The sequence below is a fragment of the Sycon ciliatum genome, chromosome 1 (genome assembly GCF_964019385.1).
Source record: "Sycon ciliatum chromosome 1, ocSycCili1.1, whole genome shotgun sequence".
Lineage (NCBI taxonomy): Eukaryota > Metazoa > Porifera > Calcarea > Leucosolenida > Sycettidae > Sycon > Sycon ciliatum.
In genome coordinates, this window is record NC_088643.1 from 3,188,674 (window position 1) to 3,215,702 (window position 27,029).

At 48.4% G+C, this 27,029-nt stretch overlaps 2 protein-coding genes across 2 annotated transcripts; one reads left to right on the top strand and one right to left on the bottom strand.

Moving 5' to 3' along the window:
- Window positions 1-3: 3 nt before the first annotated feature.
- LOC135810023 (uncharacterized) lies at window positions 4-6,583 on the bottom strand. The gene is made up of 4 exons (XM_065323490.1): window positions 5,822-6,583; window positions 4,511-4,890; window positions 3,705-3,836; window positions 4-2,514 (listed from the first exon to the last, which is right to left on the bottom strand). Exons 1-4 carry the CDS (start codon window positions 6,183-6,185, stop codon window positions 772-774), a joined length of 2,619 nt encoding a protein of 872 aa, XP_065179562.1. The 5' UTR covers window positions 6,186-6,583; the 3' UTR covers window positions 4-771.
- Window positions 6,584-9,545: 2,962 nt separating this feature from the next.
- LOC135810044 (uroporphyrinogen decarboxylase-like) lies at window positions 9,546-21,906 on the top strand. Its single transcript, XM_065323513.1, has 11 exons — window positions 9,546-9,762; window positions 10,939-11,018; window positions 11,459-11,521; window positions 12,799-12,834; window positions 14,662-14,706; window positions 15,275-15,391; window positions 16,423-16,584; window positions 16,919-17,047; window positions 17,994-18,094; window positions 20,058-20,124; window positions 20,884-21,906. The coding sequence occupies exons 1-11, from the start codon at window positions 9,654-9,656 to the stop codon at window positions 21,040-21,042; spliced, it is 1,068 nt and encodes a 355-aa protein (XP_065179585.1). The 5' UTR covers window positions 9,546-9,653; the 3' UTR covers window positions 21,043-21,906.
- The last annotated feature ends 5,123 nt before the right edge of the window (window positions 21,907-27,029 follow it).

Consider the following 27,029-nt stretch of genomic DNA (forward strand, 5'->3'; position numbering starts at 1 on the left):
GACCACGGGTCCTACCGGTAGGACCCAAGAAATCGAGCTGCAAAAGTGCTTTTGGTTGAGAATTTTTTTTAAACAATTGTTGAGATGAGGTCTTTGTCAGGCAAAGTAATGGCGCAAAATGCAAGGCTATGTCCAGTGCATTGCGTATGCGCAATTTTACCGATTGTCAAAATGGCCGCACATAATCCTGTCGGTGCGCTAGCAACTCTGTCCAAAGTGAATTTTGACCATGGCACATCAATTGTGGTGAGGTCCTAATGTTTTTATTAGCTTGCCAAGGCCGTGGAATGCATAATTCCATACTCCGTTTCCATGGTTACCATGGGTTGTTACCATGGAATTTCGTAGTATGCCTTGTGCGATCATGTCTAAAATTTGTGGACTTCTTCATTAGCCCCTTAGCAACAGTTTAGGGTCAAGTTTTAGGTCAATGTTAGAACATAGGCCATGCAGCATGTCTGTGTATGATGGTCCTACCGGTAGGTCCTACCGGTAGGACCGAGGTCTATGCAAGCTATCATTAAGAACACCCGGTTCCTCCTCGAGTGCAATGTCGTCGCTACATTGAACACCACTGCCCCCAACAGCATTCTTCACCTCATTGTCTTCAGGCATATGCTCAGAAGTTCTCTTCACATGTTCATCGATTCTCTCCGCTGTGTGAACTTGGTCCGTCGTACCTTCACCATCGGTGGACAGTGGTTGTTGCAGCTCCTTAGCCTTTCTTACCATTGCTTCTTCAGCAGAACAGTGTCCTTCTTGCTCACAGCTCTACCTGTCCGGGGCAGACGGATCGTCTTCAAGAAACCGAGGACCGGCTGAATGATCTACGTGTGGACTGCTGTCCAGGGCTGGGCCATCTTGCGTAAGTATCTCCTCAGAATGTTCCTGCCTGATGCCAGTTTTAAAACTGTCGCTGTTGCTCTCGGCTGTGGCAAGGTCTTGCCTTGTGTCCGGTGTGGATGTATCCTGCACAGCTTCTGCCATGGAGGTATCCTGTTCGGCTGATGTACCTGGACTCTCCTGGTTCCGCTGCGCCGTGCCTTCATTCTGACGGCTATCGACACGTTCGTTATCAGTCGCCCCACCATCTAGTTCATGGCGACTGTGCGTTTGCGACGTTGAACTGTTGCTGTGCGAGTGTCTCTGGTCTAAGTTCTCCTCTGCAGTTTCCTCAATGGGTGGCGGCATTCCTTGGTCGATTGGTGGCCGTACGCCAGGCCTGTAATCAGCATGACCTGCATTCTCGCCCGGCATCCCCCTGCCAGCTATTCGACTGGCCGGTGCGGACACTGGGCTCGATGCGGGCGCAATGAAGGGCAGCGGAGAGGCCAGATCGAGACCGGCCATTGCCAGGGATGGGTGCTGGCCGCGTGGGTGATGACCGCGTGGGTACTGGCCACGTGCGGCTCGACGGATGCGCTGACGCCGGTAGTACTCGTCCATGAAGTGCTCTTCGTCGACGGCGAACAGTGACGCGTCCGACAATGGCGTTTCTGTTGACTCCTGGCTGTAGTGGCTGGGCGTATCTTGCAGTGGAGTGCTGTTCTGTGGGCCAGCGTACGGGTTCCGCAGCCAACCTGGCGTAGCGCCATGATGACGAGGAGTGAGAGGAGAGCTGCGTAGTGGCAGGTCAAACGATGGCAGGCTGGTGGAGGAAAGCGTCGGCGAGAGCATGTCAGCGTGAGTGTTATGCGGACCGCCGATTATCACAGTGCTAGATGATTGCTGTGAGTTGGCATTACGGCCGACACCGGCGGGGAGTAAATCAGACGACGCGTTGGCCTTGGTCGTGTCAGCTTCCTTCATCCAGTGCTCGGCAAACTGCGCCGGTGTCGGCGAGTTAGCGGCCGTCGGTGCCATCAGGTACAGATCGCTACCGAACACCTCGGCCGGCCGCTCTGCGCCATCTTGCCGCTCGTCCAGCTTGGCACGCTCCAGCAGGCTCTCCAGGTAGGCTGGCATCGTCGGGTGGCTCTTGCCCGCGGGAAGATCCGGCACCATCTCGATGCTGGGGAGGACCTGCTTTGGCGGCAGGCGTCCGGCGGATTTGAGCCTCTGCCCGTGTTGCTTTGCTGGATTAGAACTCAAGTGTGAGCCACTGTCCACTACGGGTGCTGCTGGATCGGCTAGTTTGTAGAATCCCCAGCGTATCGGATGCGACTGAGCTCTCACCCGCCGGCTGTTGTGGAAGACGACACTCGTGGAAGAGCTGGCACTCAACGAAGCACCTCCCAGCTCAACCAAGCCCTTTTTGGTTGGCTTCTGCTTGGGAATCGGTGGCATTGTTTTCGTTCTGGTCCGTCTGGCCGAAGCGTGACGGCGGACGAACGATGGTGGTTTTGTGCTTTTGAGTAAATGCTGGCTTTGAGCAGGTGCATCAGCTCTTGACGGAGTTGTGTGACGGACTGATGATGTGCTAGTTGCTACGGCCATGCTCGCTGAGACACCCAACACAGAGGGCACTCTGGTGGGATGATGCCTTGGTTGAGGAGCCAGCGGACCGTGTGTGTCCTAACACATTGCAAACAAAGACAACACACCGTATGTGAAACCAGGTTTCATGTTTTGAGTGTGTGTGGGAGGGGGGGGGGAGAGGTGAGAAAAAAGAAGAGAGAAGGAGAGAGAGAAGAGAGAGAGAGAGTGAGAGAGAGAGAAGGGGGGGGGGGGAGGGAGGGAGGGAGGGAGAAAGAAGAGACCAGAGAATGAGAGAGAGATATATCTAGCAAACACATACATAACATACTTTCTCATGCAGCGCTCGCTACTTTTTCATAGTTAGAGGGCTCTGGCGCTCGAGCAACGCGTTACATTGCATCTTAATGTCTGTGCGGCCACCTTTCCTCCATGGCCGGTAGCCCGGCTTAGGGCAATATACATATCTCTGTACTAAATACAAGAGCTCGGTTCCCCCGTTCATGACGGGGATTGCCCTATCAAAAATTTAATAATAATAATAATAATAATGACTATCGCTGTCCCAGGATGGCATTTAGCACAAAGGTCTGAGTTACAGCGGAATATTGTTCCACATTTTGCGTATCATGCTTGTTGCACTAATGCACAGCTTAGCTGGTCTGGACGGGGAGAGATGTATCAACTGACAGGAATCATAATAATTATTGCTTCCAATCTTACAGCAGGCAAGCATAGTGGTATAGTCTAAGACCATGATTGAGAGAAACAGAGGGCACCCGGTTCAAGTTCTGCTTGGAAGCGGAAGGATTTTTCCAGCCGTGCTGTGACCCACAGTTAATTGGGAACTCGTGGCGTGGTACGAGGGAAGCATGGATGCAGCCAATGGGATTTTCGGTCTTTGACCACTTTGGTGGGTCTGATCTCCTCACCTCCCATCGCTTTAGGAGCTGCATCTGCGCCTTGATCTTTGAGGGTGGTGGCGGCCCAGCGGATGCAGAAAATTCGGTCTCTAGCCGAGTCTCACGCGAACCGCGAATCCTTTTCTTCTTCTTTCTTACAGTATACAATGAAACCCGCAACTAAAGACCGCTGGTCGTGCGGTGCCACACCTCCAACCTGCAACTAAAGACCGCTGGTCGTGCGGTCCCACACCTCCAACTAAATGCCACCTGGCACTAAAGACCGCTTTTTTGGCCCACGCGGTGGCCGTTAGTGAGTTGCACGTTTTACTGTATAAAATGCTCATCATATTTCTAGTCTTCTACCACAGCAACACTAATGCTTACCGGTTGCAATTGCATGTCGATGGCGTGAACAGACGACACCATTGGTCCCTTAGCTACAAGGTCGGACATGGCCAGACTTGGCGTGGACGGGTGGTCAAAGATGGCCGGGTTGTCAGGTTCCCAGTAGTAGCCCTGTAAAGTTACAACAAAGAAATAACATTCAGAAAAAACGTGAACACTGTGAAGAAGATATCATTGAACATGCTGGGCCTATTGACTGATAATGAATACCGTAAACGCACCAATTCACTGTGCTGTAAACTACCAGTGCATCGGATCATTTTCCAGGGGGGGGGGGGGGGGGCAGCTTCCAAAAGAACCGTTGCAGCACACGTGGTACTTAATGTACGCACTGGGGAGTCATTAGCCATGGTTAGCATTTTACCGTTCACGCTATTTCGACGGTCGGCGTGTAGAGGGCGAGTCTACTGTTTTTGATGTGTTTTCGAGACACAGTTAGCAGTTCGGCTTCTGAGTCCTGACTCCTGACGCAACGATAGACGTGTGAGGTAACCCTAGTTAGAATCTTACCGTTTCGTTCTCCCGCTAAAAAGAGCTTTCTATCGTCGAAACGGTACCAAACCGACGGTATTTTGGGTTTGGGGTACGAGTACCGTTGGATCTAGCGCGTGAACTGTAAAATGCCATGTCTACCCACACAAAAAACGGTGCAGGCCTACCGCCAAAAATAGCGTGAACGGTAAAATGCTAACCATGTCTATTGCACGGCCACTCCTTCGGACCAAATGACATGCATGTAGTGCACAACATCATGGACGCCAGTGTGGCGTGCCCAATGTCCCTACCGTTCCTTCATGGTACGTCCTTGGCTTAGGGTCTGGCGCCCGCTCAGCCTTCACCCATACGTACTGTCCGGGCAATGCAGCAGCGGCTGTTGGCCTACCCGTGTCATCGGCGACTTGCATGTCGCTACACTGAACCGTCATGTGCGACAGTCTCGGTGGCCACTTTCTCCGCGGGGCTGCATCATTGTAACGTGTGTACGAAGGCAGTAAGCAATCCAAGCTGGGAGCAGGACAACCCGGTGGCTGCCGGGTCGCCGTCTTTGCAAGAGCATGCGCGTTGCTATCGGCAACGTGCTCTGCAGAGTGGTGCTCAGCCGGTGCGTTTTCTGTGCCTAGCTGCTGAAATGATATACGCGGCAGATGCGTGCGATGATGTCCCCCTGCGCACACCACAGAAAGAAAACGGGGTTTTTTTAATTCCGAGAACGAATCTGCACCAATCCTGGACACACCGTTGTTGGTTCCAAGTTATCTTTTTAAAGGAGGGGAGGTAGCTACTCCACAGTATAGGTGTTGCATACGTAGTACTGTATATCACCTTATTTTCGGTGTTGTAAAATTTCGGTAAAAGCCAACCCCTGACCTTTCGGTGTAAGGATAAATTCGGTATGCATGGCACCAAAAAAAAAAAAAAAAAAAAAACGCTCTTGCGCTAATATCTCCGCCAAGGCCAAAACTAAAGGCTCCACATATTATGTATACCGGTACATGTTATGTATGTACAATGTACTACCGGTATACCAGTACATATTATGCAAGTTGATTTTTTTAACACAGTGATTTTCATGATTTTTACATTTTTTGGTATTTCGGAAAATTTAGGTGTAATGTTAAATTAGGTGATCCAGGACCAGTACCGAAGTTACCGAAATTTAAATTACACCGAAATAAAGGTGTTATACAGTATCTGCAAACCGTGGTAAAGCACTGTTTCGGCAACAAATTGGTGAAGGGTGAAAACTTGAATCACGCGATTGGATTTCATTTGAGCAACACTGTACACTGTACAGTCATGTACTTCGTGTCTTCACAATCAATCTTCGCAATATTTTAATCTCGACCCACCATCAGGATTACACAAACTTGCGAAGTTCTGGTGAAGGACAATCGTTTCATCATTGTGTTTCAACCAAGTACGCCACACTCCTATATGCAGACCGACTCTTACTCCGCCTGCTTTGCCAATACTGGCAATAGCATTCCTGTAATCGACACGACAAACTAATCAAAGCTGCTAGCTTTTACCAAACCGCTTGCACTGTCATCGATGCATCGTGCATCCCTACAGATTACGACTCTTGCGACTCTTACCCGGCTCAGGAACCGAAGCAGAGATCTCCTGTTTGGCTTTGATTTGTGCTTGAGCTACACCGCCAGGATGTCCAGCATGTGCAGCGGCGTGTACGTTTCTATTCCTCTGCACGTACATCAGAGCGGCGTTCGGCGGCTTAACCATGTCACTCCGGCGAGGCAACGCAAACCGAGAGCGGACCTTATTGGACTGTTCCCCGCCACCAGCAGGTTGCTTTCCACCGTGTGGTGCACGTGATAATGCCCCCCTGCCCGAGACGTTTGCTTTCGTGGCATTCCGGTGCGTGGTAGCTCTCCTTTCGGCTTCTCGTTTGGCCTGCCAGCAGCCCGGGTGCGGGCACACCACGGCGCAAGGCTCGGGCATCCTGTGCGCTGCTGTGTTACGACACAAATGACTCGCTGGCTGCTTCTTTCCGTGTCCTCCTCAGCTACCCTGCAAGTGCCAGTGGATCTCCAACTGTTCCACGCTTCACAACACCTGTCCAAGTTAGATGGATCGTGTATTTTTTTAATTCGTAGAAATAATTGGAAAGCACAGCATGTACGTACGCCAGTGGTACACAACACTCGCAGGTGTCGCAAACGTCCTTTCAGTCACTGTTTCAGTGATTCAGTGCATGTTCTAGTAGTCGCTAGCTGTCTGCAAACTAGTCGTAGCACGGTCGCTAGCAACACTCCATGCACCACCTCACTTCTCCTGTCCTTTCACGCAGCGGTGCCGGCTAAACGCAGACCGTCAGTCGCCGTCTCCTGACTGGCTCGCTCCAAAGCATCAACTCCGCCTGCTTTGCTAATACTGGCAATAGCATTCCTGTAATCGACACGACAAACTAATCAAATCTGCTAGCTTTTAGTAAACCACTGTCAAGTGTCATCGTGCATCCCTTCACTGGCTTCAGATAATATTATTACTCGTACTCCGCGCGCCGGTCTACGCTAGGTTTGCGACAGTGACAGTGGGCGGATTATTGAAAGAAGATTGAATCGTTTTCGACAAGGCCGGGGGATCTAGGGAGCTCTTGCCGACGTGTGTGGCATGCATGGCTGCGCTTCGACTTCGAGCGTGCCATCCTACTGAGTACTGTTTCAAGTCACTGACTTCACTAACTCTTTCCACAGCTCTGTGGCTTCATGTTCAGCGATGTGCCATCATGCGGTACCGCCGGTAGTGGGGCGGTTGTCATGGTAGTGCAGTGGCACATATATGCACAGCTCAGGCGCGAGGCGCGGCCAGTAGGCGGTCGCACACAAAGTCATGTAGATTTACACAGAGTCGTGAACGTGGCGAGCGGGAGGAGTTTTGACTTGAGTTTTGCTTACTTCCGGCGAGGGGCGCGCGGGCCGGGCCCGGGCCGGGTTATCACTGGTTATGATTACTGTTTTCATCATGGACTCGGATGGAGCCAAGGATTTTATAGAAGGAAAAGGACCAATGAACTACAAGTATTGTATTAGTTACGCTATTGTCCACTAACACCACCAGAAATGGTACTAAACATATCGACATGCATGAACAGCCGCCAAAGTCCTTCAGGCTTCACACTCCACGATGATCACAGCTAAGACTTTCAGCTCTTGCTTACAGTATCTTGGCTGCGCTCACCGTCCCGTCCCGTCCTTATGTTATTTCTATAACTAAGTTACTAACTAACTTAGAACCTTCCAAGTTGGAAGGCTGTTGGAGTGCGCATCGAAGATGTGCTAGAGCTGTTTTCATCATGGTTTTGCACATTATTTTCATCTCGAGCCATGTCGATTCTCGAGGTTGTGTGGTCATCGAGGGCGACAGTGCAGTTTCATCCCTTGGTTTTGTTCGGCGCTCAACAATTTCGGCGAGTACATTTCGCAGAGTTAGCAATAGCATTGCCACCACTGTGGCGCTGACCCTGTCATCGATGCATCGAATGCAACTGCTGGGGAAAGGCTCCAGCCCTTCTCTTGGTGACTCAATCACTAGGCATATGCGGATAATGTCGGCAGAAAAATTGGCAGAATTCGGTACTTTTTCTGGTAAGTTTCATGCATGTTTGGTATGTGGATAAAGAAATGGAGCAGAATTCGAGGAATTGCCCGCCATAAGGTTTGTATAGTTCTGCCAATTTCACTGCTTTTCGAGCAGAATCTGCCACCTTTTCGAGCATTATCCGCTAATGCCTATCAATCACGGGCGCCATTCCCCATTCTACTGGCCTGGCCTCGAGGCACACCCAAACTCTGCTCGACGTTAGGATGGGCACCAGAGTCTACAGGACTGGAGAGAGGATTAGGAAGGCACCAGGCCGCTCATTGGGCATGTGAAAGGAGAGATGAGCTGCCCTGCGAAGGCCGAGCGAAGACCGCGGAGACTGTGACGACATGAATACTGTGTTACTGTTTTCTGATGATCGCTTAGTGCGTGAATGTCGGAGTAAAAACACTTTTTTCGTCCTCTTTTTACGACATGCCCACTGTTTACTGTATTTAGCACTGCTTCCAGTGGTGTGGTAGCCACAACCACGGGGAAGCCGTGCTGAGCTAACTGAGCTTACGTTGCCGCCCTCCACAGCTCCGAGGCGAAGAGTGCTCAGAGCCCGAAATGCAGCCCAGAATGATCCACCCACACCAGCTAACTAATGCTTGGCGGCACTCGTGGAACCGGACCTGTATCAGAAAATGCTTGGTCGAAAACAGGGCGTGGCTTTGTTGCCGAGGGAAGATTACGAACTGCCATTATTGTTGAATAAAGTAGCAGAGCCTCCTGCACACTTCTGTTTCCTGGCCCAGTGCATACGTGTCAGCCAGAGATGTCTTCACCTCAGACCTCAGACATGCCCATCGCGGAAGCGATGATAGCGAACAGCTATGTCAGACATAGCAACTTGTGCTGGGATTACACCATTCAACAGCTTGCAAGGCTGATGAATTGACCGCCACTATGTTTAGCCTGGTATCCACCACACAGCTGAAAAATAGGGATGTCTTCACGCTGACACGCCGCTGTTCCCGGTTCTGTAGTGTAGGTATGTAAGGAACCAGTGGAAAGCTGTACCTCCCACACCCTGAATGTCAATCATGGCAATTAATTCAAGAGTATGCACATCTGCCTGTAGGGCCAAGGGACCGGCGGATTCTGCTCGAAAAGGTGGCAGATTCTGCTCGAAAAGCAGTGAAATTGGCAGAACCATACAAACCTTATGGCGGGCAATTCCTCGAATTCTGCTCCATTGTTTTATCCACATACCAAACATGCATGACACTTACCAGAAAAAGTACCGAATTCTGCCAATTTTTCTGCCGGCAGAATCCGCCGGACCCTATAAATTAAATAGACTAAGACTGCCTGAACGGTGTGACTGTCAGCGGCCTTGACTTGTTGGGCAGATATCGACCCACTCGGGAAGCCTTCCGAAGGTCCTGATTGGCTGTAGACGAGGCAACGGTCATGTGGCATGTACTTATTCTGATCTGTTATCCACCCTTGGTTTTACTTTCAATGTGATCTACAGCCTCAGAAATCTTCCTTCCTTCTACCCAGGGTTATGTCCTTGGTTTTGGGAAAGACACACACGTCACTCGCCGAAATGGTTTCGGCGTACTGTCTACCAGCATGCATGCAATAATGATTATGACTACATACATAATAATGAGTAATAATGAGCCATACAGTACGTGACTAGCCACGTGAATGTGCACGTGGTGAAGATCAGCTGAGCGGCCCACTCGCACCTTCAAACGACTTCCGACCCATTTCCCCAGTTTTTGAAAGCTTCAAAAGCATAAAGTTTTCATTCTTCTGCAGCAGAGAGCAATTATTATTTTTTCCTTATTCAGACGCTGAAGGACGAGGTAGACAATGGAGTTTCCGAAGCTTCGAAATGACCTTATTCTTCGTGCTGCGAGAGGAGAAGATGTTGAACGAGTGCCAGTGTGGGCAATGCGACAGGCCGGGCGATACTTACCAGGTAGGAGCATGGAAACAACGATAGTACAGTCATGTAGATATTTTGTATATTTCTCTAGCTGTGGTCGTGGGTGTGTTGCTACACAGACGGTATCACTGGTGCTGTAAATCAAGAAGATTTCGTTTGCTTTTTAATTTCGTGTGAATTATTTAAAATGCGTACTAGACTAATATTTTATGTACAACCGGTACGGTGTCCTACGGTATAATGTACTCTTTATTTCTTACCAGTGAATCAAATCAAGTATTCAACGAAAGTAGAAAGCAAATCAGTACGACACTTTGACAAATTAAGTCCTGAGCATACGGAGTATCAATGTGGTAACCAACATTCACCGTGGACCATTCGTATGTCCACAAATATTGCGCGTATGAAATTCCTCTGAATGGGTTGTAGCGAGAGTGCATACCGGTGAACTAGAGTATGCAACTCTGGAGAATGAGCCCACGGCCAAGTCTTTTTTGTTCATAGTGGCTCGCATTAGCGGCGTCTCGCACCAATTTACACCATCATCATTTTACCGCATCACCAAGGGTACCTTCTGCTGTGCAGTCCTGCAGTATGCTGCGTGTCGTACAGAAGGTGAAAAGGGCACACAAATGTCCTGTTGTCACACTAGCGACTGTGGATGAACCGCACATAGTGATACAGTGAGTTGACCCTGAGCCTGCCGTACGACCATGAGTCCTGAAGACCTAAACACAACAACTTTGCCGTGGGAGTGGTTCTTTGCGGCATACATGTAGATGCGGAGTTGCCCGCTCTGGCTTACGTACGAGTATTCTTGATTTTAGCGGAAAGCATGCAAACTTTTCATCTTTTTTTGCAAAATATTCTTGATTTGTGCTAGTAAAGTGATTCAGAAACTTGGCTGGTAGAATATACCAAGCACAGGGCATTGTGCTATTAGAGAGGTTAAGATGCACGTTATTTCCGACGTGACGCGCAATTTCACGTAGAATTTGGCATAAATCTCCACATTTTGACGTGAGCTGCCGGTCACTCATGTTGTTTTTCGACGCGCGAGCCAAATAACGCGAGCTGAACTTTCGCGTCGCTTCAGAAATAACGTGCATCTTAACCTCTCTATTACCTAGTTGTTTCCTTCGCACAGTTCAATTGGTGACCTCGTTTTTTCTACATGTACTTTCGTGTCTTGGTCATGTGCCGTGTTAGAATTCCGCAAGGTTCGCGAGGATCATGACTTTTTCAAGATTTGCCGAACGCCAGAGCTTGCCTGTGAAATTACACTGCAGGTAAGGAATGCCATGTCTTCGGGTACTGAGCTGCATAAGAAGGTGGGGGGGGGGGGGGGCACTCTTAAATTTGTTGCGGATGACTAAAGCACAATGATCCGAGGCATAAATAAGTTATTTCTAGTCATCGGACACTCGTCTGGGCACATGACTTGAGTATGGTGTGTGTGTGTGTGGGGGGGGGGGGGGGGGTAGCAGTGACTGTGAAGTGATGTCCACCACCCTATCTGTAGTTAGCTCAATCGAATCAGAGGTTGTGCCACATTTTGTATAGTGTGTCCAATGAGTGCAGGAAACTCAATTGGTATTATCACTAAATACGCTTTGTTCAGAGAGTTGGACTTGTTGTTCTCCTTTACTTTGTCCAGTGTGTGTTTGATTGTGGTGATGAAGAGATGTGTATATGCATGGTTGGGTTATGTGTTCAATGTTAATTGCAGCCCATCCTACGCTTTGACCTTGATGCAGCCATCATCTTCTCGGATATCTTAGTCATCCCTCAAGTAAGTTTTGAGCTTCTATCTGCTGGATCTCCTCTGTCTCTCTTTTATTCTCTCTGTCTCTCTCTCTCTCTCTCTCTCTCTCTCTCTCTCTCTCTCTCTCTCTCTTTCTCTCTGTCTCTCTCTCTCTCTCTCTCTCTCTCTCTCTCTCTCTCTCTCTCTCTCTCTCTCTCTCTCTCTCTCTCTCTCTCTCACTCACTCACTCTCTCTCTCTCTCTCACTCTCTCTCTCTCTCTCTCTCTCTCTCTCTCACTCTCTCTCTCTCTCTCTCTCTCTCTCTCTCTCTCTCTCTCTCTCTCTCTCTCTCTCTCTCTCTCTCTCTCTCTCTCTCTCTCTCTCTCTCTCTCTCTCTCTTGTCTTGCTCTTGTGGCTTTATGCATAGTTATGGTGTGCAGTGGCGTAGCCAGGGGGGGGTGCTTTGGGTGCCCAAGCACCCCCCTCAAAAATTTCAGGTACCATTTTCGTACTGCTGTGGATCTACGCCCGCCCGCGATCGAGACTCGACGTCGACAAGATCGACGCCACACGACGCTGCGCTGCACGACGGGGCCCGGCCAACTGTATTACTAGTACTAGTAGCGCATGCAGGTTGCACTTGAGACTGCATGCATGGCTGCACATGCAGTCATGTTCTCGCCGGTGACAGGCGCAGTAGTGCTAAATTATTAATTTTTAGTACAATGTAGTACTACCGGTACTGTAATTTGAACTAGTACTACCGTGGTAGTATAGTTGTGTGTAGATCTTTGCCTTTGAATGTGAGTTTGGTCGTTTTCGGATGCACTGCGCATTGTACAACTACCGGTATATAGACTCGCACTTTGTGTAGCTAGACTTGGTAGAAGTGAAAGAGAAGTGACAACGTCGTTTTGTGATCCGCAAGTCGAATGGATTCTTATGAAAATGTCGATCTTGAAGTATTTCAGTCGAGGGAAGTCGAAGAGACCAGATACCAGTAGCAGCAGTACCAGTGCCATTTCCGAATCTGACGAATCTAATTGCGAAATTGTTTATCTGACTTTTTATTGAATCATTGGTGGAATGGAAAATAATGAAATAGATGCAAAAATGAAGGATTTGGCACTCAATATCGAAAAATTTTCCGGGGGAGGGCCCCCGGACCCCCCCCCCATTTTTCTGGCCCTTCGGGCGCAGGCCCACACTTCCAGTGAGCACCCCCCTCAGCCACAATCCTGCCTACGCCCCTGGTGTGCTTACTGCAGTGGAGGCACTGAACATGGTTTTTCTTTGTGTTGTTTTGTATGCTGCTGTTTCTACAGGCATTGGGCTTAGTTGTGGAGATGGTACCAGGAAAAGTAAGCATATTTCGTAGCCATCAGAATGGGATGTCTTTCTCATGCTACCTGTGGGATGGGTTTGTCAACTTTTGTGTCTTTTCTGTGTCTGTCTGTCTGTCTGTCTGTCTGTCTGTCTGTCTGAATTGAGCGGTGACTTTTGCATTTTTGTATTTATTCAGTATTTCCTGGCTCGTTAAAGAACTGCCAATAACAAATAAAATAATGTGAAATGAAGGGTGATAGCCGTGCACTGCAAACTATCCGAAGCACAGTACAAACAATGTAAATGCTATGAATGTGTTTCTAGAGTAGATAGTACTGTATAGCAGGAAATTTTCGGACGGAAATATTTTCGGACAAAGCCGATTTTCGACCTTTCGTACGGATTTTATTTTCGTACAGTGCTGCATGCTAAATGCACGTGTTCGCATGTATAGTGTACACAACTTCACAGGGACAAATTTTAGAACGGAATTAATTTTTGTACAAAAGAGGCTGTGTACGAAATCGTACGAAAATAAATTCTGTCCAAAAATTTCCTGCTACACAGTAACCCGAGGTTGAGAGCGTGCAGGTGAGTGTGAGAGAGTAGATGAAGGAAGTGGTCAACTTTCCTTTCATCTGTCTCTGCTAACTCCAGTTCTGCTCGGATGGCCTCTATATGCTCCGCCCTCTCTTTCTCTCTCTCTCTCTCTCTCTCTCTCTCTCTCTCTCTCTCTCCCTCTCCATCTCTCTGTCTCTCTCTCTCTCTCTCTCTCTCTCTCTCTCTCTCTCTCTCTCTCTCACACACACACACACTCTCTCTCTCTCTCTCGCATGTTCTTGAGCTGACGTTGCCGTAAATCAGCTAACCTCTCCTGAGAGGGGAGCGGTGCCACCAGTCTCGCCAGGCATAGTGATGCACTGCTGGATTGTGCATGGTGTGATGTGTAATTGATGTATTTTCCTGTGTGCGTTGGTTTTCTGTACACATGGGTTGTCACCCGAGACGCAGACATCTGCACCCAGATATTGAGGAATGCAATCCCACCAGTTTATTCTTTCTCCACTGTGAATTGGAGAAAGTTGGATTTTCAGTTCAGTGTAATTGGATTGGATTGGTTTATTTAACGTCGAATAACAAACAGGCAGTGTTGCCTTATTACATGAGATCGACTAAAGACAAACAGGCACACAAATGTAAGGAAAAGATTAAAAAGAAAAAAAAGAAAATAGAAAAAAAGAGTAGGATTTAAGACAGCAGCTAGCTAGCAGAGGAAAGATTGCATAATTATTTGATCAGTGAGCAACGTAAGTCGGTGAATTTTGCAGGTGGGATAAGAGAGCGGTCCGGAATTGACCTGGTTTCTTCAGTGATCGTATACATGCAGGCAACTTATTCCAGAGAGCGGGACATTGATATGAAGGTAATCAAACGGTCTCGGGGTACCACCAGGCAAAATGTCACATTCAAAATCTGACTAGAACCATTTCAAAACTGGAACCCAAATTTGGATTTAGATGCGAACCGCACATAAAATCCTTTTTTGTCCGTTATCCAAAAAGTGATGAAATGGATTTAGCGGGTTTGCATTCCAGCTCTTAACATGTACTGTACAAGCAGAACTATTCGTCTTGAATTTAATTTTGTCTTTTTCGTCCAACGAGCTGTTGGACTAAATTAAATGCTGGACTAATATTAATTTGTCCAGCTTTTCAATACACTCTTATGATCCATGGACGAAATTTTCAACCGGACGAACTCCCTTTCTTTGGAGTTGGACGAAATTATTGACCGACGAAATTTTCTGCTTATACAGTATAGGAACTTGAGCGTGGTGTTGTCTTCTCCGTGTGTTCTACCAGGGTCCGCACTTCCCTCAGCCAATCCGGGAACCGCAGGACCTGGAGGTACGTTGTCGTTCGGCTTTTTCACTGCGTGAGCATGATGCTGACGTCTACTACAAATAGTGTGCCTGGAACTTGAAGAATGGGAAATACCACCCCATGCTAGTAGGTACATTGTACCACCTCATGCTAGTAGGTACATTGTACCACCCCATGCTAGTAGGTACATTGTACCACCCCATGCTAGTAGGTACATTGTACCACCCCATGCTAGTAGGTACATTGTACCACCCCATGCTAGTAGGTACATTGTACCACCCCATGCTAGTAGGTACATTGTACCACCCCATGCTAGTAGGTACATTGTACCACCCCATGCTAGTAGGTACATTGTACCACCCCATGCTAGAAAAAGGTACATGACTGCACAGCTAATGCGTCCAGTCAAGGGGTTGATGAATGTGATCTCATGGCAGTCGCGGCTTCTTCTCCAGGTGTCTATTGTCACATTGTTGAATTAGCCATTGCTCTGCTGTACTGGTGCCTACAAGTACATTGTAACTAAGGGAACTTCCGAAAAATTACTTGGGCACTAAAAAGTTGTTATTGTTGTTGTTGGCGGTGGATGCAGCGAGTAGCCACGACTGTGGACATCCAGATGGAACTGGGATATGTAATGGACGCGGTGGCTCTGACGCGCGTGCGCCTAGATGGCAAAGTTCCCCTGGTTGGATTCTGCGGCGCACCGGTGAGAAAAACAATGCATTTGTTTGTTTGTTTGGCTTTATTTTACTTCGTGCTAGGCACAGGCAAAATCTGCCTTCTCACTGGGCGTATTGCCAAAGTTCTCGCAAAGTGGTGGTGGGATTGGCGCGTGGCGAATGCTGTTCCTTGTACGTGCGAGGCGCTGTTGTGTGTGCTCCTAGTTCTATGCACATGTGTTGCATTCCAGAGTACATACCTGCACCATGGTGAAGCCTGTCTCTCTCAACTGAGCGGCCTCGGGCTCTGCTCATCTCCGCACAAAGTGCATGTTGTACCTTTAGAATGGGCTCTGTGTGTTACTAGTGTGAGCAAGAGTAATAAGCTCCCAAGAGCGTGCAACTCTGCATATGGGGTCTCCGACGACGAAAACTCACATCGCGTGTCTCAGGTACGTTTCATACTACGTACAGCTAAGGTTAGCGTGCTCGCAATCCGAATATCTGCCATGATCGTACTGAGGAGTTGGATACGCGCAGTGAGTTTTTTTTTACGTCAGGGAGTGCTTTTTTATTACTCTGCTGCTTGCTAAAAACTGGCTGGAAAGTTGATAGGTACAATGGGAACACTACAGCACGTGATGTGAGTTTTCGCCGTCGGCAAACCCCATAGAAAGGGTATCAGGAGCTGCACACTCTTGGGAGCTTATAATATCCTTGGTGTGAGTAATACATTGGCAAGTCACTTGCATGCCATGCTCCCATGTAGAAATGTGCCATATTTTCCCGAATGTAAATCGCACCTTTTTTCACTAAACTTCAAGGGCAAGGAAAGGGCTGCGACTTACAATCCAATGTGACTTCTTACTTATGTGAATGTATCGAAAACAATTTGGCTCGGAACTGAACATGGGTTGTGACTTAAAATCAAGTGCGACTTGTAATCGGGGAAATACGGTACTCTTATGTACGCTGTGTGTGTGTGTGTGTGTGTGTGTGTGTGTGTGTGTGTGTGTGCGCGCGCGTGTGTGTGTGTGTGTGTTTGTGTGTTTGTGTTCTCTACACTGAACCACTACAGTGGACTCTGATGTCATACATGATAGAAGGCGGCGGTAGCCCATCGTTTCCGCATGCCAAGCGCTGGCTGTACACATACCCGGACGAGTCCACCAAGCTGCTGGGCATCATCACGGAGGTCTGCGTCAACTACCTAGTGGCCAAGGTCAAGTCAGGCGCACAGGTACGCACATGTGTGTGTGTGTGTTGGGGGGGGGGGGGGGGGGAGGTGTAGGTGTGTGTGTGTGTGTGTGTGTGTGCATGGTACATGGCATGTGTGTGGGTGGGTGTGTATGTATGTGGGTGTGCATGTGTGTGGGTGTGGGTGGGTGTCTCCTGTATTTGTGTGTGTGCTTAGGTCTTGTAGTCTCCAGTTCTATTGAAAATAATTGGAGTGTTTTTTTTGCTTTTTACTTCTGAATTATTTCAAAAGGTTTTAGTATTTTATCATGCATGTGAAGTAACAGCATCCGTGTCATTTCGCCTGTTGCTGTGTTGTGCTGTTGCTTGCATTGCAGATGCTTCAAGTGTTTGAGTCGCACGCCGGCATACTGACGATCAGCCAGTTCCGCCAGTTTGCACTGCCCTTCATCAGCGCCATTGCACGGCGGGTCAAGGAAGCGCTTGGCGACGAGGCTGTGCCTATGGTTAGTTGTGTGATGAGAGTTGTCCCCGCCAGTGAAATCCAGCCGCACGCAGGGGCGTCGGAGCCGGTGCAGCAATTGCAGCCAAAGCCGCTTCAGTATTTTCATCCTGTGATTCCTGAGGCAATGAAATATGGGGTGTTTGGTCCCAAATGTTTTAAAGGGGAAGGGATCCGGTACCCCCATCCCGCCTATTCATGGTCGTACCAATGTAGAATGCCTTCCGACGCCCCTGCCACGAGCCGCGTTCACTGCACAGCCCTGTGCTTGTAGTGCCAGGGCCATGCATGTAACATACTGTAATTTCACAAATTTTCGGTACTTTCGGTGCGTCTGTTTCATACCTAAAAATTCAATACACCGAACAAACACCGACACACATAATCCAATAGAGAACTGCTTCTCTGTACCGAAAATATCTGTTCACCTAACCTGGCCTTTTGCCCTCATACCGAAAATATAAAGCACCTAAAATTTCTGAAATTAGAGTATTGTGGGGTTTGGTTTCACATGAAGTTTACTGCAGCATGCTGCACCTGTGGCAAGTACTTCTTTAGTGCAGTGATACCTGTATTGAGTGATTACGTGTCCAGTCAATTCTGAAGCAATTGATCTCTGGCCTTTTTAAGACCGATTTAGGCTGGGTTAGACTCGAGAACCGATTCTAATTCCACTGGAAATGGGTTTTGGAAATATGCTTGGGAGGACTAACTTGTAGCCGAGTACTTTGAAGTAGCAGTGTGTTATCCTTAAGTTTTGCCACACATGATTCTGTTTGCAGACTTGTCCGTGTATGTCAGAATGTGGTCCGTCTTCATCCTTGAGGACAGTGCAAGCCACACATCCTTAGCTTGATGGTAATTTAATTTGTTGTGCTCTCTTTCCATCTCTCTCTCTCTCTCTCTCTCTCTCTCTCTCTCTCTCTCCCGAATGTCTTTCTTGTTTGCAGACATACTTCAGTCGAGGTGGTCATCACGCAATCGGCACCATTGCCGAGAGTGGCTATGATGTGATCAGTGTCGACTGGACGATTGAACCTGAGGAAGCTAGGTATGGTGCCTGTATGTGTGTGCGTGTGTGTACATGTGTGTGTGTGTGTGTGTGGTGTGTGTGTGTGTGTGTGTGCGTGTGTGTGCGTGTGTGTACGTGTGTGCGTGTGTATGTGTGTGTGGTTACCAACAGCCAGTGTATGCCGGAGTATGTGGTGTGGCATGTGTGTGTAAAAAAATAAAATAAAAAATAAAAATATAAAAAATAGGGATTCACTGACCAGAAAAAGTCACTTCAATCAGCTGTGTGGTGGATACGAGGCTAAAATTAGTGGCGGTCAATTCATCAGCCTTGCAAGCTGTCGAATGGTGTAATCCCAGCACAAGTTGCTATGTCTAACATAGCTGTTCGTTATCATCGCTTCCGCGATGGGCAGGTCTGAGGTCTGAGGTGTGTGTGTGTGTGGTGCAGTGTCCTGCCTGCAGTAGATGGCTCCGGAGCAGGGGTGGGCTTGCAGTGCATAAGTGCCAAGAGAGTGACAACTGTGACGACCGACCGCCTAGTGATGCTCCTCCTGTTGCCGAGGTCCCGGTGTGTACTGTCTGCCAGCGTACTTTCAAGTCTACTGCTGGCCTCAAGCGCCATCGCTGTGGACCCCGCCCGAAGCGCCCTACAGCGACTGATCGCCAGCACTTTGAACATCATTGCCGAGTCTGTAATCAACGCCAGTTTCGGAGGCGACAGGACCTGGAGCGCCATTTGAAGCACTGCCTACCTCTCCCCTAACCTCTCTGACAGTACCTCCCTTTGGGGAGCGGCGTGGCCATTTCTGGCAGCTGTCAATAGTAGTCAATAGTAGTAGTAGTAGTAGTGTGTGGTGTGTGTGTGTGTGTATGTGTCTGCGTGTGTGTGCATGTTTGTGTGTGTGTGTGTGTGTCTGTGTGTGTGTGTGTGTGTGCGTGTGTGCGTGTGTGTGTATGTGTCTGTGTGTGCGTGTGTGTGTATGTGTCTGTGTGTGTGTGTGTGTGTGTGTGTGCATGTTTGTGTGTGTGTGTGTGTGTGTGTGTATGTGTGTGTTCACACGGACCTATCCGTGGCTGGAGTGCGTAACTGGTTTGAGTTGGCAAGCGATCGTGGAGAGTGGCGTGGAGTGGTGACAGCAGCAGGTGAGGACAAGGAACCTGCCCCGAAGAGCATCGAGTGCCCAACCTGCAACTGTCTGTTCCGCCGTAGTTCCGACATGGCCCGGCACAAGTGTTCAGCAATCCGTCAGCTCCCGATATCGGAGCAGCCTGGATCAGTACAGTGTCCAACATGCAACCGATGGCTACGTAGCAGAGGAGGCTTTGCGGTGCATAAGTGTCGGCTAGGCGATGTCGACCAGCCGCCGGCCCCTGCCCCTGCTCCTCTTGTTGTTCCGGGTGTAACTTGCACCAACTGTCAGCGTTCATTTAAATCGGCTGCGGGTCTCAAGCGTCACCGTTGTGGAACCTGTCCAAAGCGCCCTACTGTGGCTGAACGCCAACAATTCAAGTTTCACTGCCAAGTTTGCCACAACCGACGGTTCCGGAGGCGGCAAGATCTGGAACGCCACTTGGAGCATTGCCGTCCTCCCCCCTAATCTCTCTGACAGTACCTCCCATCTGGGAGCGGCGTGGCCAATCCTGGCAGCTGTCAATAGTAGTAGTAGAAGTAGTAGTAGTGTGTGTGTGTGTGTGTGTGTGTGTGTGTGTGTGTGTGTGTGTGTGTGTGTGTGTGTGTGTGTGTGTGTGTGTGTGTGTGTGTGTGGTGTGTGTGTGGTGTGTGTGTGTGTGGTGTGTGTGTGTGTGGTGTGTGTGTCTATGTCTGCGTGTGTATGGTGTGGGTGATTGCATTGTGTAGCAATTGGTTACGTATTGTGCAAAGCACTTGGTTACATGATTTAGCGCCCTAGATTACATCAACACTGCAAGTCTACACGCATGTACATTACGCTTTAGCTGCTGCTGCTGCTACTGCATGTATTTCTTTTCTCTCCCTTTAGGAAACTGGTTGGCCCTAATGTGACATTACAAGGGAATCTGGATCCTTGTGCACTTTTTTCAGGAGAGGTAAGGACGCGTTAACCTCTATTTGCTTATGCTCAGTTCTTCCACTTCTCCCCCCCCCCCCCCTCTCCTTTCTCTCTCTCTCTCTCTCTCTCTCTCTCTCCCTCTCCCTCTCTCTCTTTCTTTCTCGCTCTCATACACATACACACACACACACACACACACACACACACACACACACACACAAACACACACCACACACACACACACACACACCTTGTAAAAATGTTCATAAAAGACTAGGACATGGAGAAGATAGTCAATAGTTTTAACCCAGTACTAGCACCGGCAATAGTTCTTATTCGCAGCGTGTTCTGAGACCAATCAGCTCTATATTACTTGCTGTCCATTTTATGTCTTGTCTCATGATGAGTAAAGCCGTGGAGCTCAGATTTGCAGCGCCCCCTACTCTGTTTGCGCGCCCCCTGTTAAAAAGTGCTGCCCCTCCCCCTCCCCCCCCCCTCCCCCTACTCATTTTCCCTTTTTCATGTTTTCATGAAATTGCCGTCGAAAGTCACTATTAGATGATTCATAAAGGCACATTTGTCTGGGGCGAAGTTGGGAATTCGCCGCATACGTTGCATTTAGTGTGGCAAGACAATATTGGAAAGTGGAAAAATGGGATACGAGGTACTAGTAACCGTTTCCCATGCCTGCCCCCCCCCCCCTACTATTTTGACCTGGCTAGAATCCTGATGAGATGTACGTTTGCATGTCCGATCATACTGCTGTCTGTCTTACCTTCTCTCTGGACGTGCTTAGGAGAAGTTAGCGTCGCTTACGCGTGACATGCTGGACAAGTTTGGCTGCAAGCGCTACATCGCCAACCTGGGCCATGGCATGATGCCGGACTTCAAGCCCGAGAGCCTCGAGGTGTTCGTCAACACCGTGCACAGTCACTCCGAGAAGCTGCTGTCTTGACGTCGTCGCGCCGCCGACCTGCAATAGTGTGCGTGTCTGCATGTGTGCGTGTGTGTCTGGGCAACCCGGGTGTCTGCCTATGTGTGTCTGGGCAACCCGGGTGTCTGCCCGTGTATGTCTGGGCAGCCCGGATGTCTGCCCGTGTGTGTCTGTGCAGCCTGTGTGTCAAATTCGATCTGGACTATTTTCTATGCTCCACTGTGTGTGTATGTGCTGCTCATATACATGCTAAATTATCGTACTTCAAGTACTATAAAGTTATGCTACTTCTCACTGTGCTACCAGTTATAACTACGTATGCCAGCATTGCTAGCTGTTATGTCGTCGAGTGTTTGTATTTGAGAGAGCAGTTGACAGTGTTTCTACGTGCACTTGCTTTACCGCTGACAGCGCTGTCATCATCCCGTTGGAGTGCTGCCGAAACAACGTAGTACAGGCAGTAGCAATAGCCGTTGTGTTAGCTATCAACGTACTTCCAAGTACTGCTGTATGGTTTCCCGCATCAGGAGACCAATCCGTGCATAATAGCCGTTGTGTTAGCCACTATTGTATGCCCCCCGCAACAATACCGCTGAGCATGTTTGTTGGATGCAGACACAGGCTCTGTACATCATGTTCCGTTTTTAGTCTACCGCTAGTATTTCACCAGCTTGCAATTATTGCCGTTTTTTCTTTCTTTTTTTTTAATCGGATTGTGATTGTGTTGTATATTGCTGTTTTTATGACTTGCCTGTTTTAGTTTTACATGTTCGCTAAGTACCATACTACTAGTACTAGAAGCATGTCACCAGGAGCCTCATGTATTGTATTCTCTGATCAGATTTTGCTTCAGCTCATAATGATCTATTTTCCTTCTTACACTAACATCCCGTGCACTGGTGCTGGTGTCAATTATGAGTCCTTCCAATGATATGGTATCTATCATGCCATTGGTTAAAATCATTTAGACACGGGGTGGCGTGCGGTTTAGCCACCTGCTGTCGCGCGCGTGTGTGTGTGTGTGTGTGTGTGTGTGTGTGCGTGTGTGTGTGCAATGCTTGTGCAGGGTGTTATGTGGTGGTATGTACGTCATGGCTGTAGGTACACGTTGTACCCCCCCCCCCCCCACCACCACCACCACAGTCCACTGCACTCTCGCTTGCAAAGTTGCATGCTGCAGTAGCTAAGCCTAGACACCCCCGGCCCCCACAAATCTACTGGGCCCTCAGGCCCATTGCCACTGCACTGGTGTCAGTGTTACAGCGAATAAATGCATCACGCTCGTGAAACGCACAATTAGTGCCACTACTATTTTTACTGTCCAGTCTTGTACATTCGCGCCACCCAAAACAAAGAAGGCAAAGAATAACAGAGTAAAGTTGTAAAGTAACGACAGTAATTTACAGTAATTTACTGGAAATGATCACGGCTCGGCAGAAACGGGAACAAGAACTTTTGATCCAGATACCACCAGTCACGAACAAGAACATACATGTAAGCGATACACTCTTAATTTTTTGTGCCAATGTTGCATTTCCATGCATTAGAGAGGTTAAGATGCACGTTATTTCCGACGTGACGCGCAATTTCACGTCAAATTTGGCGTAAAACTCCAAATTTCGACGTGAGCCGCAGGTCACTCGCGTTGTTTTTCGACGCGCGAGCCAAATGACGCGAGCTGAACTTCCACGTCGCGTCAGCTCAGAGATAACGTGCATCTATTCATTGTGTTTATTTTGCCCATATTACACAACAAGAGGCTGTCATACATAATCCGCTGCAGCGCTGACATGCACAATACGAACTTTCGCGTCAGAAATAACGTGCATCTTGTTTAAAAAGCTCTTTTTATACTTGCACAATATGTTTGATCACCAGGGGGGGGGGGGGGGAGGAAGGGGGGGGGGATTATTCAGAGGGAGGGCCTTTTCATTGTATTGTTCTCATCAGAGGCAGATAGTCATAAAAGCTTTTACGACTCCCTAGCCTAGGCTAGGCGCCGGCTATGGTTCTCAGCTAGAGTAGAACCCGGGTTAAGGGTCCACCTAACTCTGCGCGGACATAGCTGGACTCAGTTGTACAGGGATGGGCAAAAAGGTGTGCAAAACGACTTCTTGTGAGTAGATGGACTCTGGAAAAATAGTTTGGTGCGAAAAAAGTTACGGCTTCCTCGGAAACCGACGGGGGACCCCCCTTGGGCCGGAAATTAAAATGCCAGTATAAGGATCACCCGCACAATGTACATGCCCCCCCCCCCCCCCCCCTCCGAAGGATCACCCACACAATGTACGTGCCAAGTGACCCCAGGCTCCGATGGCCTAGAGACGGTGACCGGTGGGGGTACATGTACAACGAGAGGGCTGTACAATGTCATGCATGTATTGTTACGGTAGATCTACATGACTGTACGTAGTCTGGTAGTTGTAGTAGTAGATAGTACTAGTATATACAGAAGCCTTGCTTGGTAGTTAACATGTTTTTCGATTTTGACAGCATGTTACAAGGCGAGGACGCGTAGTGCTCCTGACTACAACCATAAACCGGTTGGCAGAGTCCCGGTCTTGCGACCATTTGAACCGTATTGGGAAAACCCAGGTTCGGACCCTCGTTACTCTACGGGTTGGTAGGATTTTTATAATTTTCGTTTTTTTGTGTTGTAGAAGTCGTCGTGTTGCCGCCGTAGTATTGTTCACGTTGCTGCCGCTGCAGGGATCACGTCTGGAAGGATTTGTGATGTTATTTTCTTGTCTTCCTCTGTAATTAAATTATTTGTGATTTATTTCTTTTTTCTTTTGTTCTTTTGTTCTTTTTCTTACTTCTGCCCATATGGCCATGGCGTCCTTCTCTCAGCTCGTCAGCTGTAACAGTCATAGTCATCACCATGACGACTGTTGTGAGAAGGTGCTCGCTGCCGACGAGGTTGGTGATGTCCCGACGAGGCCATGGGTAGGCCTTCACCACGTCGGAACACCCCGTCTGCACGTTGGTGTTGTGGTCTGGGTGTTGATGGACGTTGATGTTGTTGTAATAGTTGTTGTCGTTGTAATTGTCGTTGATTGTTGTTGTTGTTGTTGTTGTTGTTGTTGTTGTTGTTGTTGTTGTTGTTGTTGTTGTTGTTGTTGTTCTCCTTAGTGTTGTTCTCGTTGTGGCTGTTGGTCTTGGTAATACTAATAGTCTTGTTCACGGACCTCATGAATTCCACAAATAAAACAGAGTTATATTTCTTGAATCAGCTTCAGGGTTACTTTTCCTTCAATTATGAATGATTTGTGGAATGTTGCAATTGGTAACATGGAAACATAAGTTCAGTGCAGCTTCCAGTATGTTGTTCAGGTGAGGTACACCGGTTTTTGGGGATCAAATGTCGGAAGTCAGCATTGCTTACCTCGGCTGTTGCGCTGGACCGTCTTGGGTTCACTCGTAGTTAATTAATTGTGCGTCCCCCCAGGGGGTTTGGGCTCTCCGGTATTAATCCTTTGTTGAACGAGAAATTGTTTACTAATTAATTATTGATGAAGGGGTTAGTGTTGTATCACGTTCTTCGTGGCGTGGGCTGAGTCTTCTGTCAGGTGGACGGAGCTATAAAACACACAGACAGGACGGCGGTTATTGGTGTATCGAAGGAGAAGAGAAGTCTCACTGGCGGGTCTCTGAGAGAGACACACGTGTTGACTTTGGACTTACCGGGAGATCTCTCCAGGTTGTCCGAGGAGCTGGTAAGATGGTCGTCGACGTCGAAGGTGAACGTAGGCTGAGGAAGATATGTGGAGTGTAGTCGGACACGACGTGATGGCTTCTTGTTGTCTTCGCGAGTTGTGTTCTGGAGACGTCGATCTTGCGTGGTGTCGTAGGTCGTGCGCGGGGATCGCGCGTAGATCTGCGTGCGGTGATGCTGGCGCGCGTGGTGCTCCGGGGCGCCGGGCGTTTGTCGTCCTCGTCGTTCCGACAATGGTGAGTCGTACTTGCGGACTTGCTTCTTTCGCGATTGTGCGTTGCATCTCCGCCGTTGGGGTCAATATTTGACCCGGGCGTTGTCCATACCGCTTGTTCTGGATGTGTTGTGCGGTCTCCGTTGATCTGGGTTTGCGGTGGTCAGGTCCGAGTACGAATCTACCACGTGAACCGTGTGTGGTGGATTAATTATTTTATTTTGGTGGAGATCGAAAATGATCTCCGGTCCGAGGAAAACGGCTCGATCCGGCCGGCGGTCGAGTGTGCCTGTTGTGTATAGCGAGAGCTGCAGAGTGCAGTAAATATTGGCGCCCCTATTGTAACTGTCTAGTCTCTAGGTGAATGGATGCTGTAATCTGTTCGCGTGGTACTGCCTGCTGAGCGCTGTGTTGTTCGGAAACAAGAGTCGAAGAGAAGGTTGTAGATGGATCAGAGCTGGTAACTAACTGTTGCTTGTGAGTGGTTGCAGTCGTCTATAGTGCTGATACTGATACTTATACATGGAGGAATCTTCGGTTGTTGGTTCAATTATTTGATCAGTAGTGTCCTTATGGAGGGGGAAATGTGGGTGGTGAGCTGTCCTAGTGGTAGATTTACCCCTATTGTCTGTGGCCGTGGGAAGCCCTGCGAGAAGGAAACTGCAAGTGGAAATTGTTGCGGATTCTATTCAGACTTTGATTTTCAGTCTATGGAAGAGGTATCTTATTAAAATTTTAATTTTTTTGGGAGGTTGAAATTTCCAGTCGACATAGTGACGCAATTGAATAGTTGGGATTAGGTGGTATGATTGCGTAAGGAGGAGGAAGGAATTGGATCAGTTGGAAAATACACAGGAAGAAAAGGCAGGGGGGGTTGGTTTGATTGAGTGCTATATACTCGTAATGTAAGAAATTTGTATGTAATTATGTGGAAAAATTATGGACGGGTAATTGCCATTGATTTATGTTATTATTATGACGGATGACCTGGACCAACGGCAATGTTACCTAATCATGTAATTATATGTAAGTGTGTGTAACGTGTACTAGAAATAGGGAATATTATAAATATGTAACTATATTATGTAGGTTATATGTAGTTTTATGTATTTATATGTGAATTATGTGTGAATTATAATTATATTTTCGTGACATATGGGGAATATGGTTTTTGTGCGGTTGGTGAGTGTATCGTTGCGAGTGTGTGTTGGTCAGGGGCCTGCCAGGCAAAGAGTGTTCTCCTTAAAAATGTCACAGCCATTCGTATGTGTACGTTACTCCAGCATCAAGGTTCATACTTGGCTGTCTTCTTTTGATCAGGAATGCCTCTGTGTACTTCCGTAATGCAAGTTGGGGTATTCGGCGAAGGATGACGGGATTTGCCCAATCAATTGCATGTCCAGTATCCAGGACGTGTTTGGCCACACCATTGTCTGCTTTCCTGTTGTGGACGTCTCTTTGGTGCTCCTCCATTCGTTTTTTTAACCGTCTTCCTGTTTCTCCCACGTACTCAGCTCCACAGGTGGCGCAGTTCAGGGCATACACTACACCGTATTGGTCCTTGATGGATGGAGGCGGGGGTTTTTTCTTTGTGAGCAGGTTCTTCAGGGTGGTCGATCGCCGGTGAACCATACGGAATGGTGCGTTCTTCGTTTTTCTTTTGATTTTCTCCGATAGCCCACGGACATAGGGTAGTGAGAGCGGTCGGTATGTGTAACTGGAAGCCGGTCTCGGTTGATGTTGTTGTTGTTGTTGTTGTTGTTGTTGTTGTTGTTGTTGTTGTTGTTGTTGTTGTTGTTGTTGTTGTTGTTGTTGTTGTTGTTGTTGCTGCTGCTGCTGCTGCTGCTGCTGTTGTTGGTGTTGTTGTTGTTGTTGTTGTTGAGGTTGCTGTTGCGGTTGTTGTTGTTGTTGTTGTCGGTCTTGCTGTTGACGGTGTCGGCGATGAACCTGTTGGATTACCCCTTCGATGGTCTCCAGTGGGTAGCCGTTGGAAAGGAATTCAGTGCGGAGAGTTTCTCTCTCTTTGTCTTTCAGCAGGTTAGTGCTGCAATGCGATTCGATCCTCTGTGCCAGGCACGA

Bases quoted from the DNA above. Each gene is read 5' to 3' on its own strand.
- LOC135810044 (XM_065323513.1), top strand. From the start codon at position 9,654: ATGGAGTTTCCGAAGCTTCGAAATGACCTTATTCTTCGTGCTGCGAGA. The intron at 9,763-10,938 runs GTAGGAGCATGG...GTGCCGTGTTAG, and splicing joins GGCCGGGCGATACTTACCAG to AATTCCGCAAGGTTCGCGAG. The intron at 17,048-17,993 runs GTTAGTTGTGTG...TCTTGTTTGCAG, and splicing joins GCGACGAGGCTGTGCCTATG to ACATACTTCAGTCGAGGTGG.
- LOC135810023 (XM_065323490.1), bottom strand. From the start codon at position 6,185: ATGCCCGAGCCTTGCGCCGTGGTGTGCCCGCACCCGGGCTGCTGGCAG. The intron at 3,837-4,510 runs GTAGGGACATTG...GTAACTTTACAG, and splicing joins GGACGTACCATGAAGGAACG to GGCTACTACTGGGAACCTGA. The intron at 2,515-3,704 runs GTAAGCATTAGT...GCAATGTGTTAG, and splicing joins TCGACATGCAATTGCAACCG to GACACACACGGTCCGCTGGC.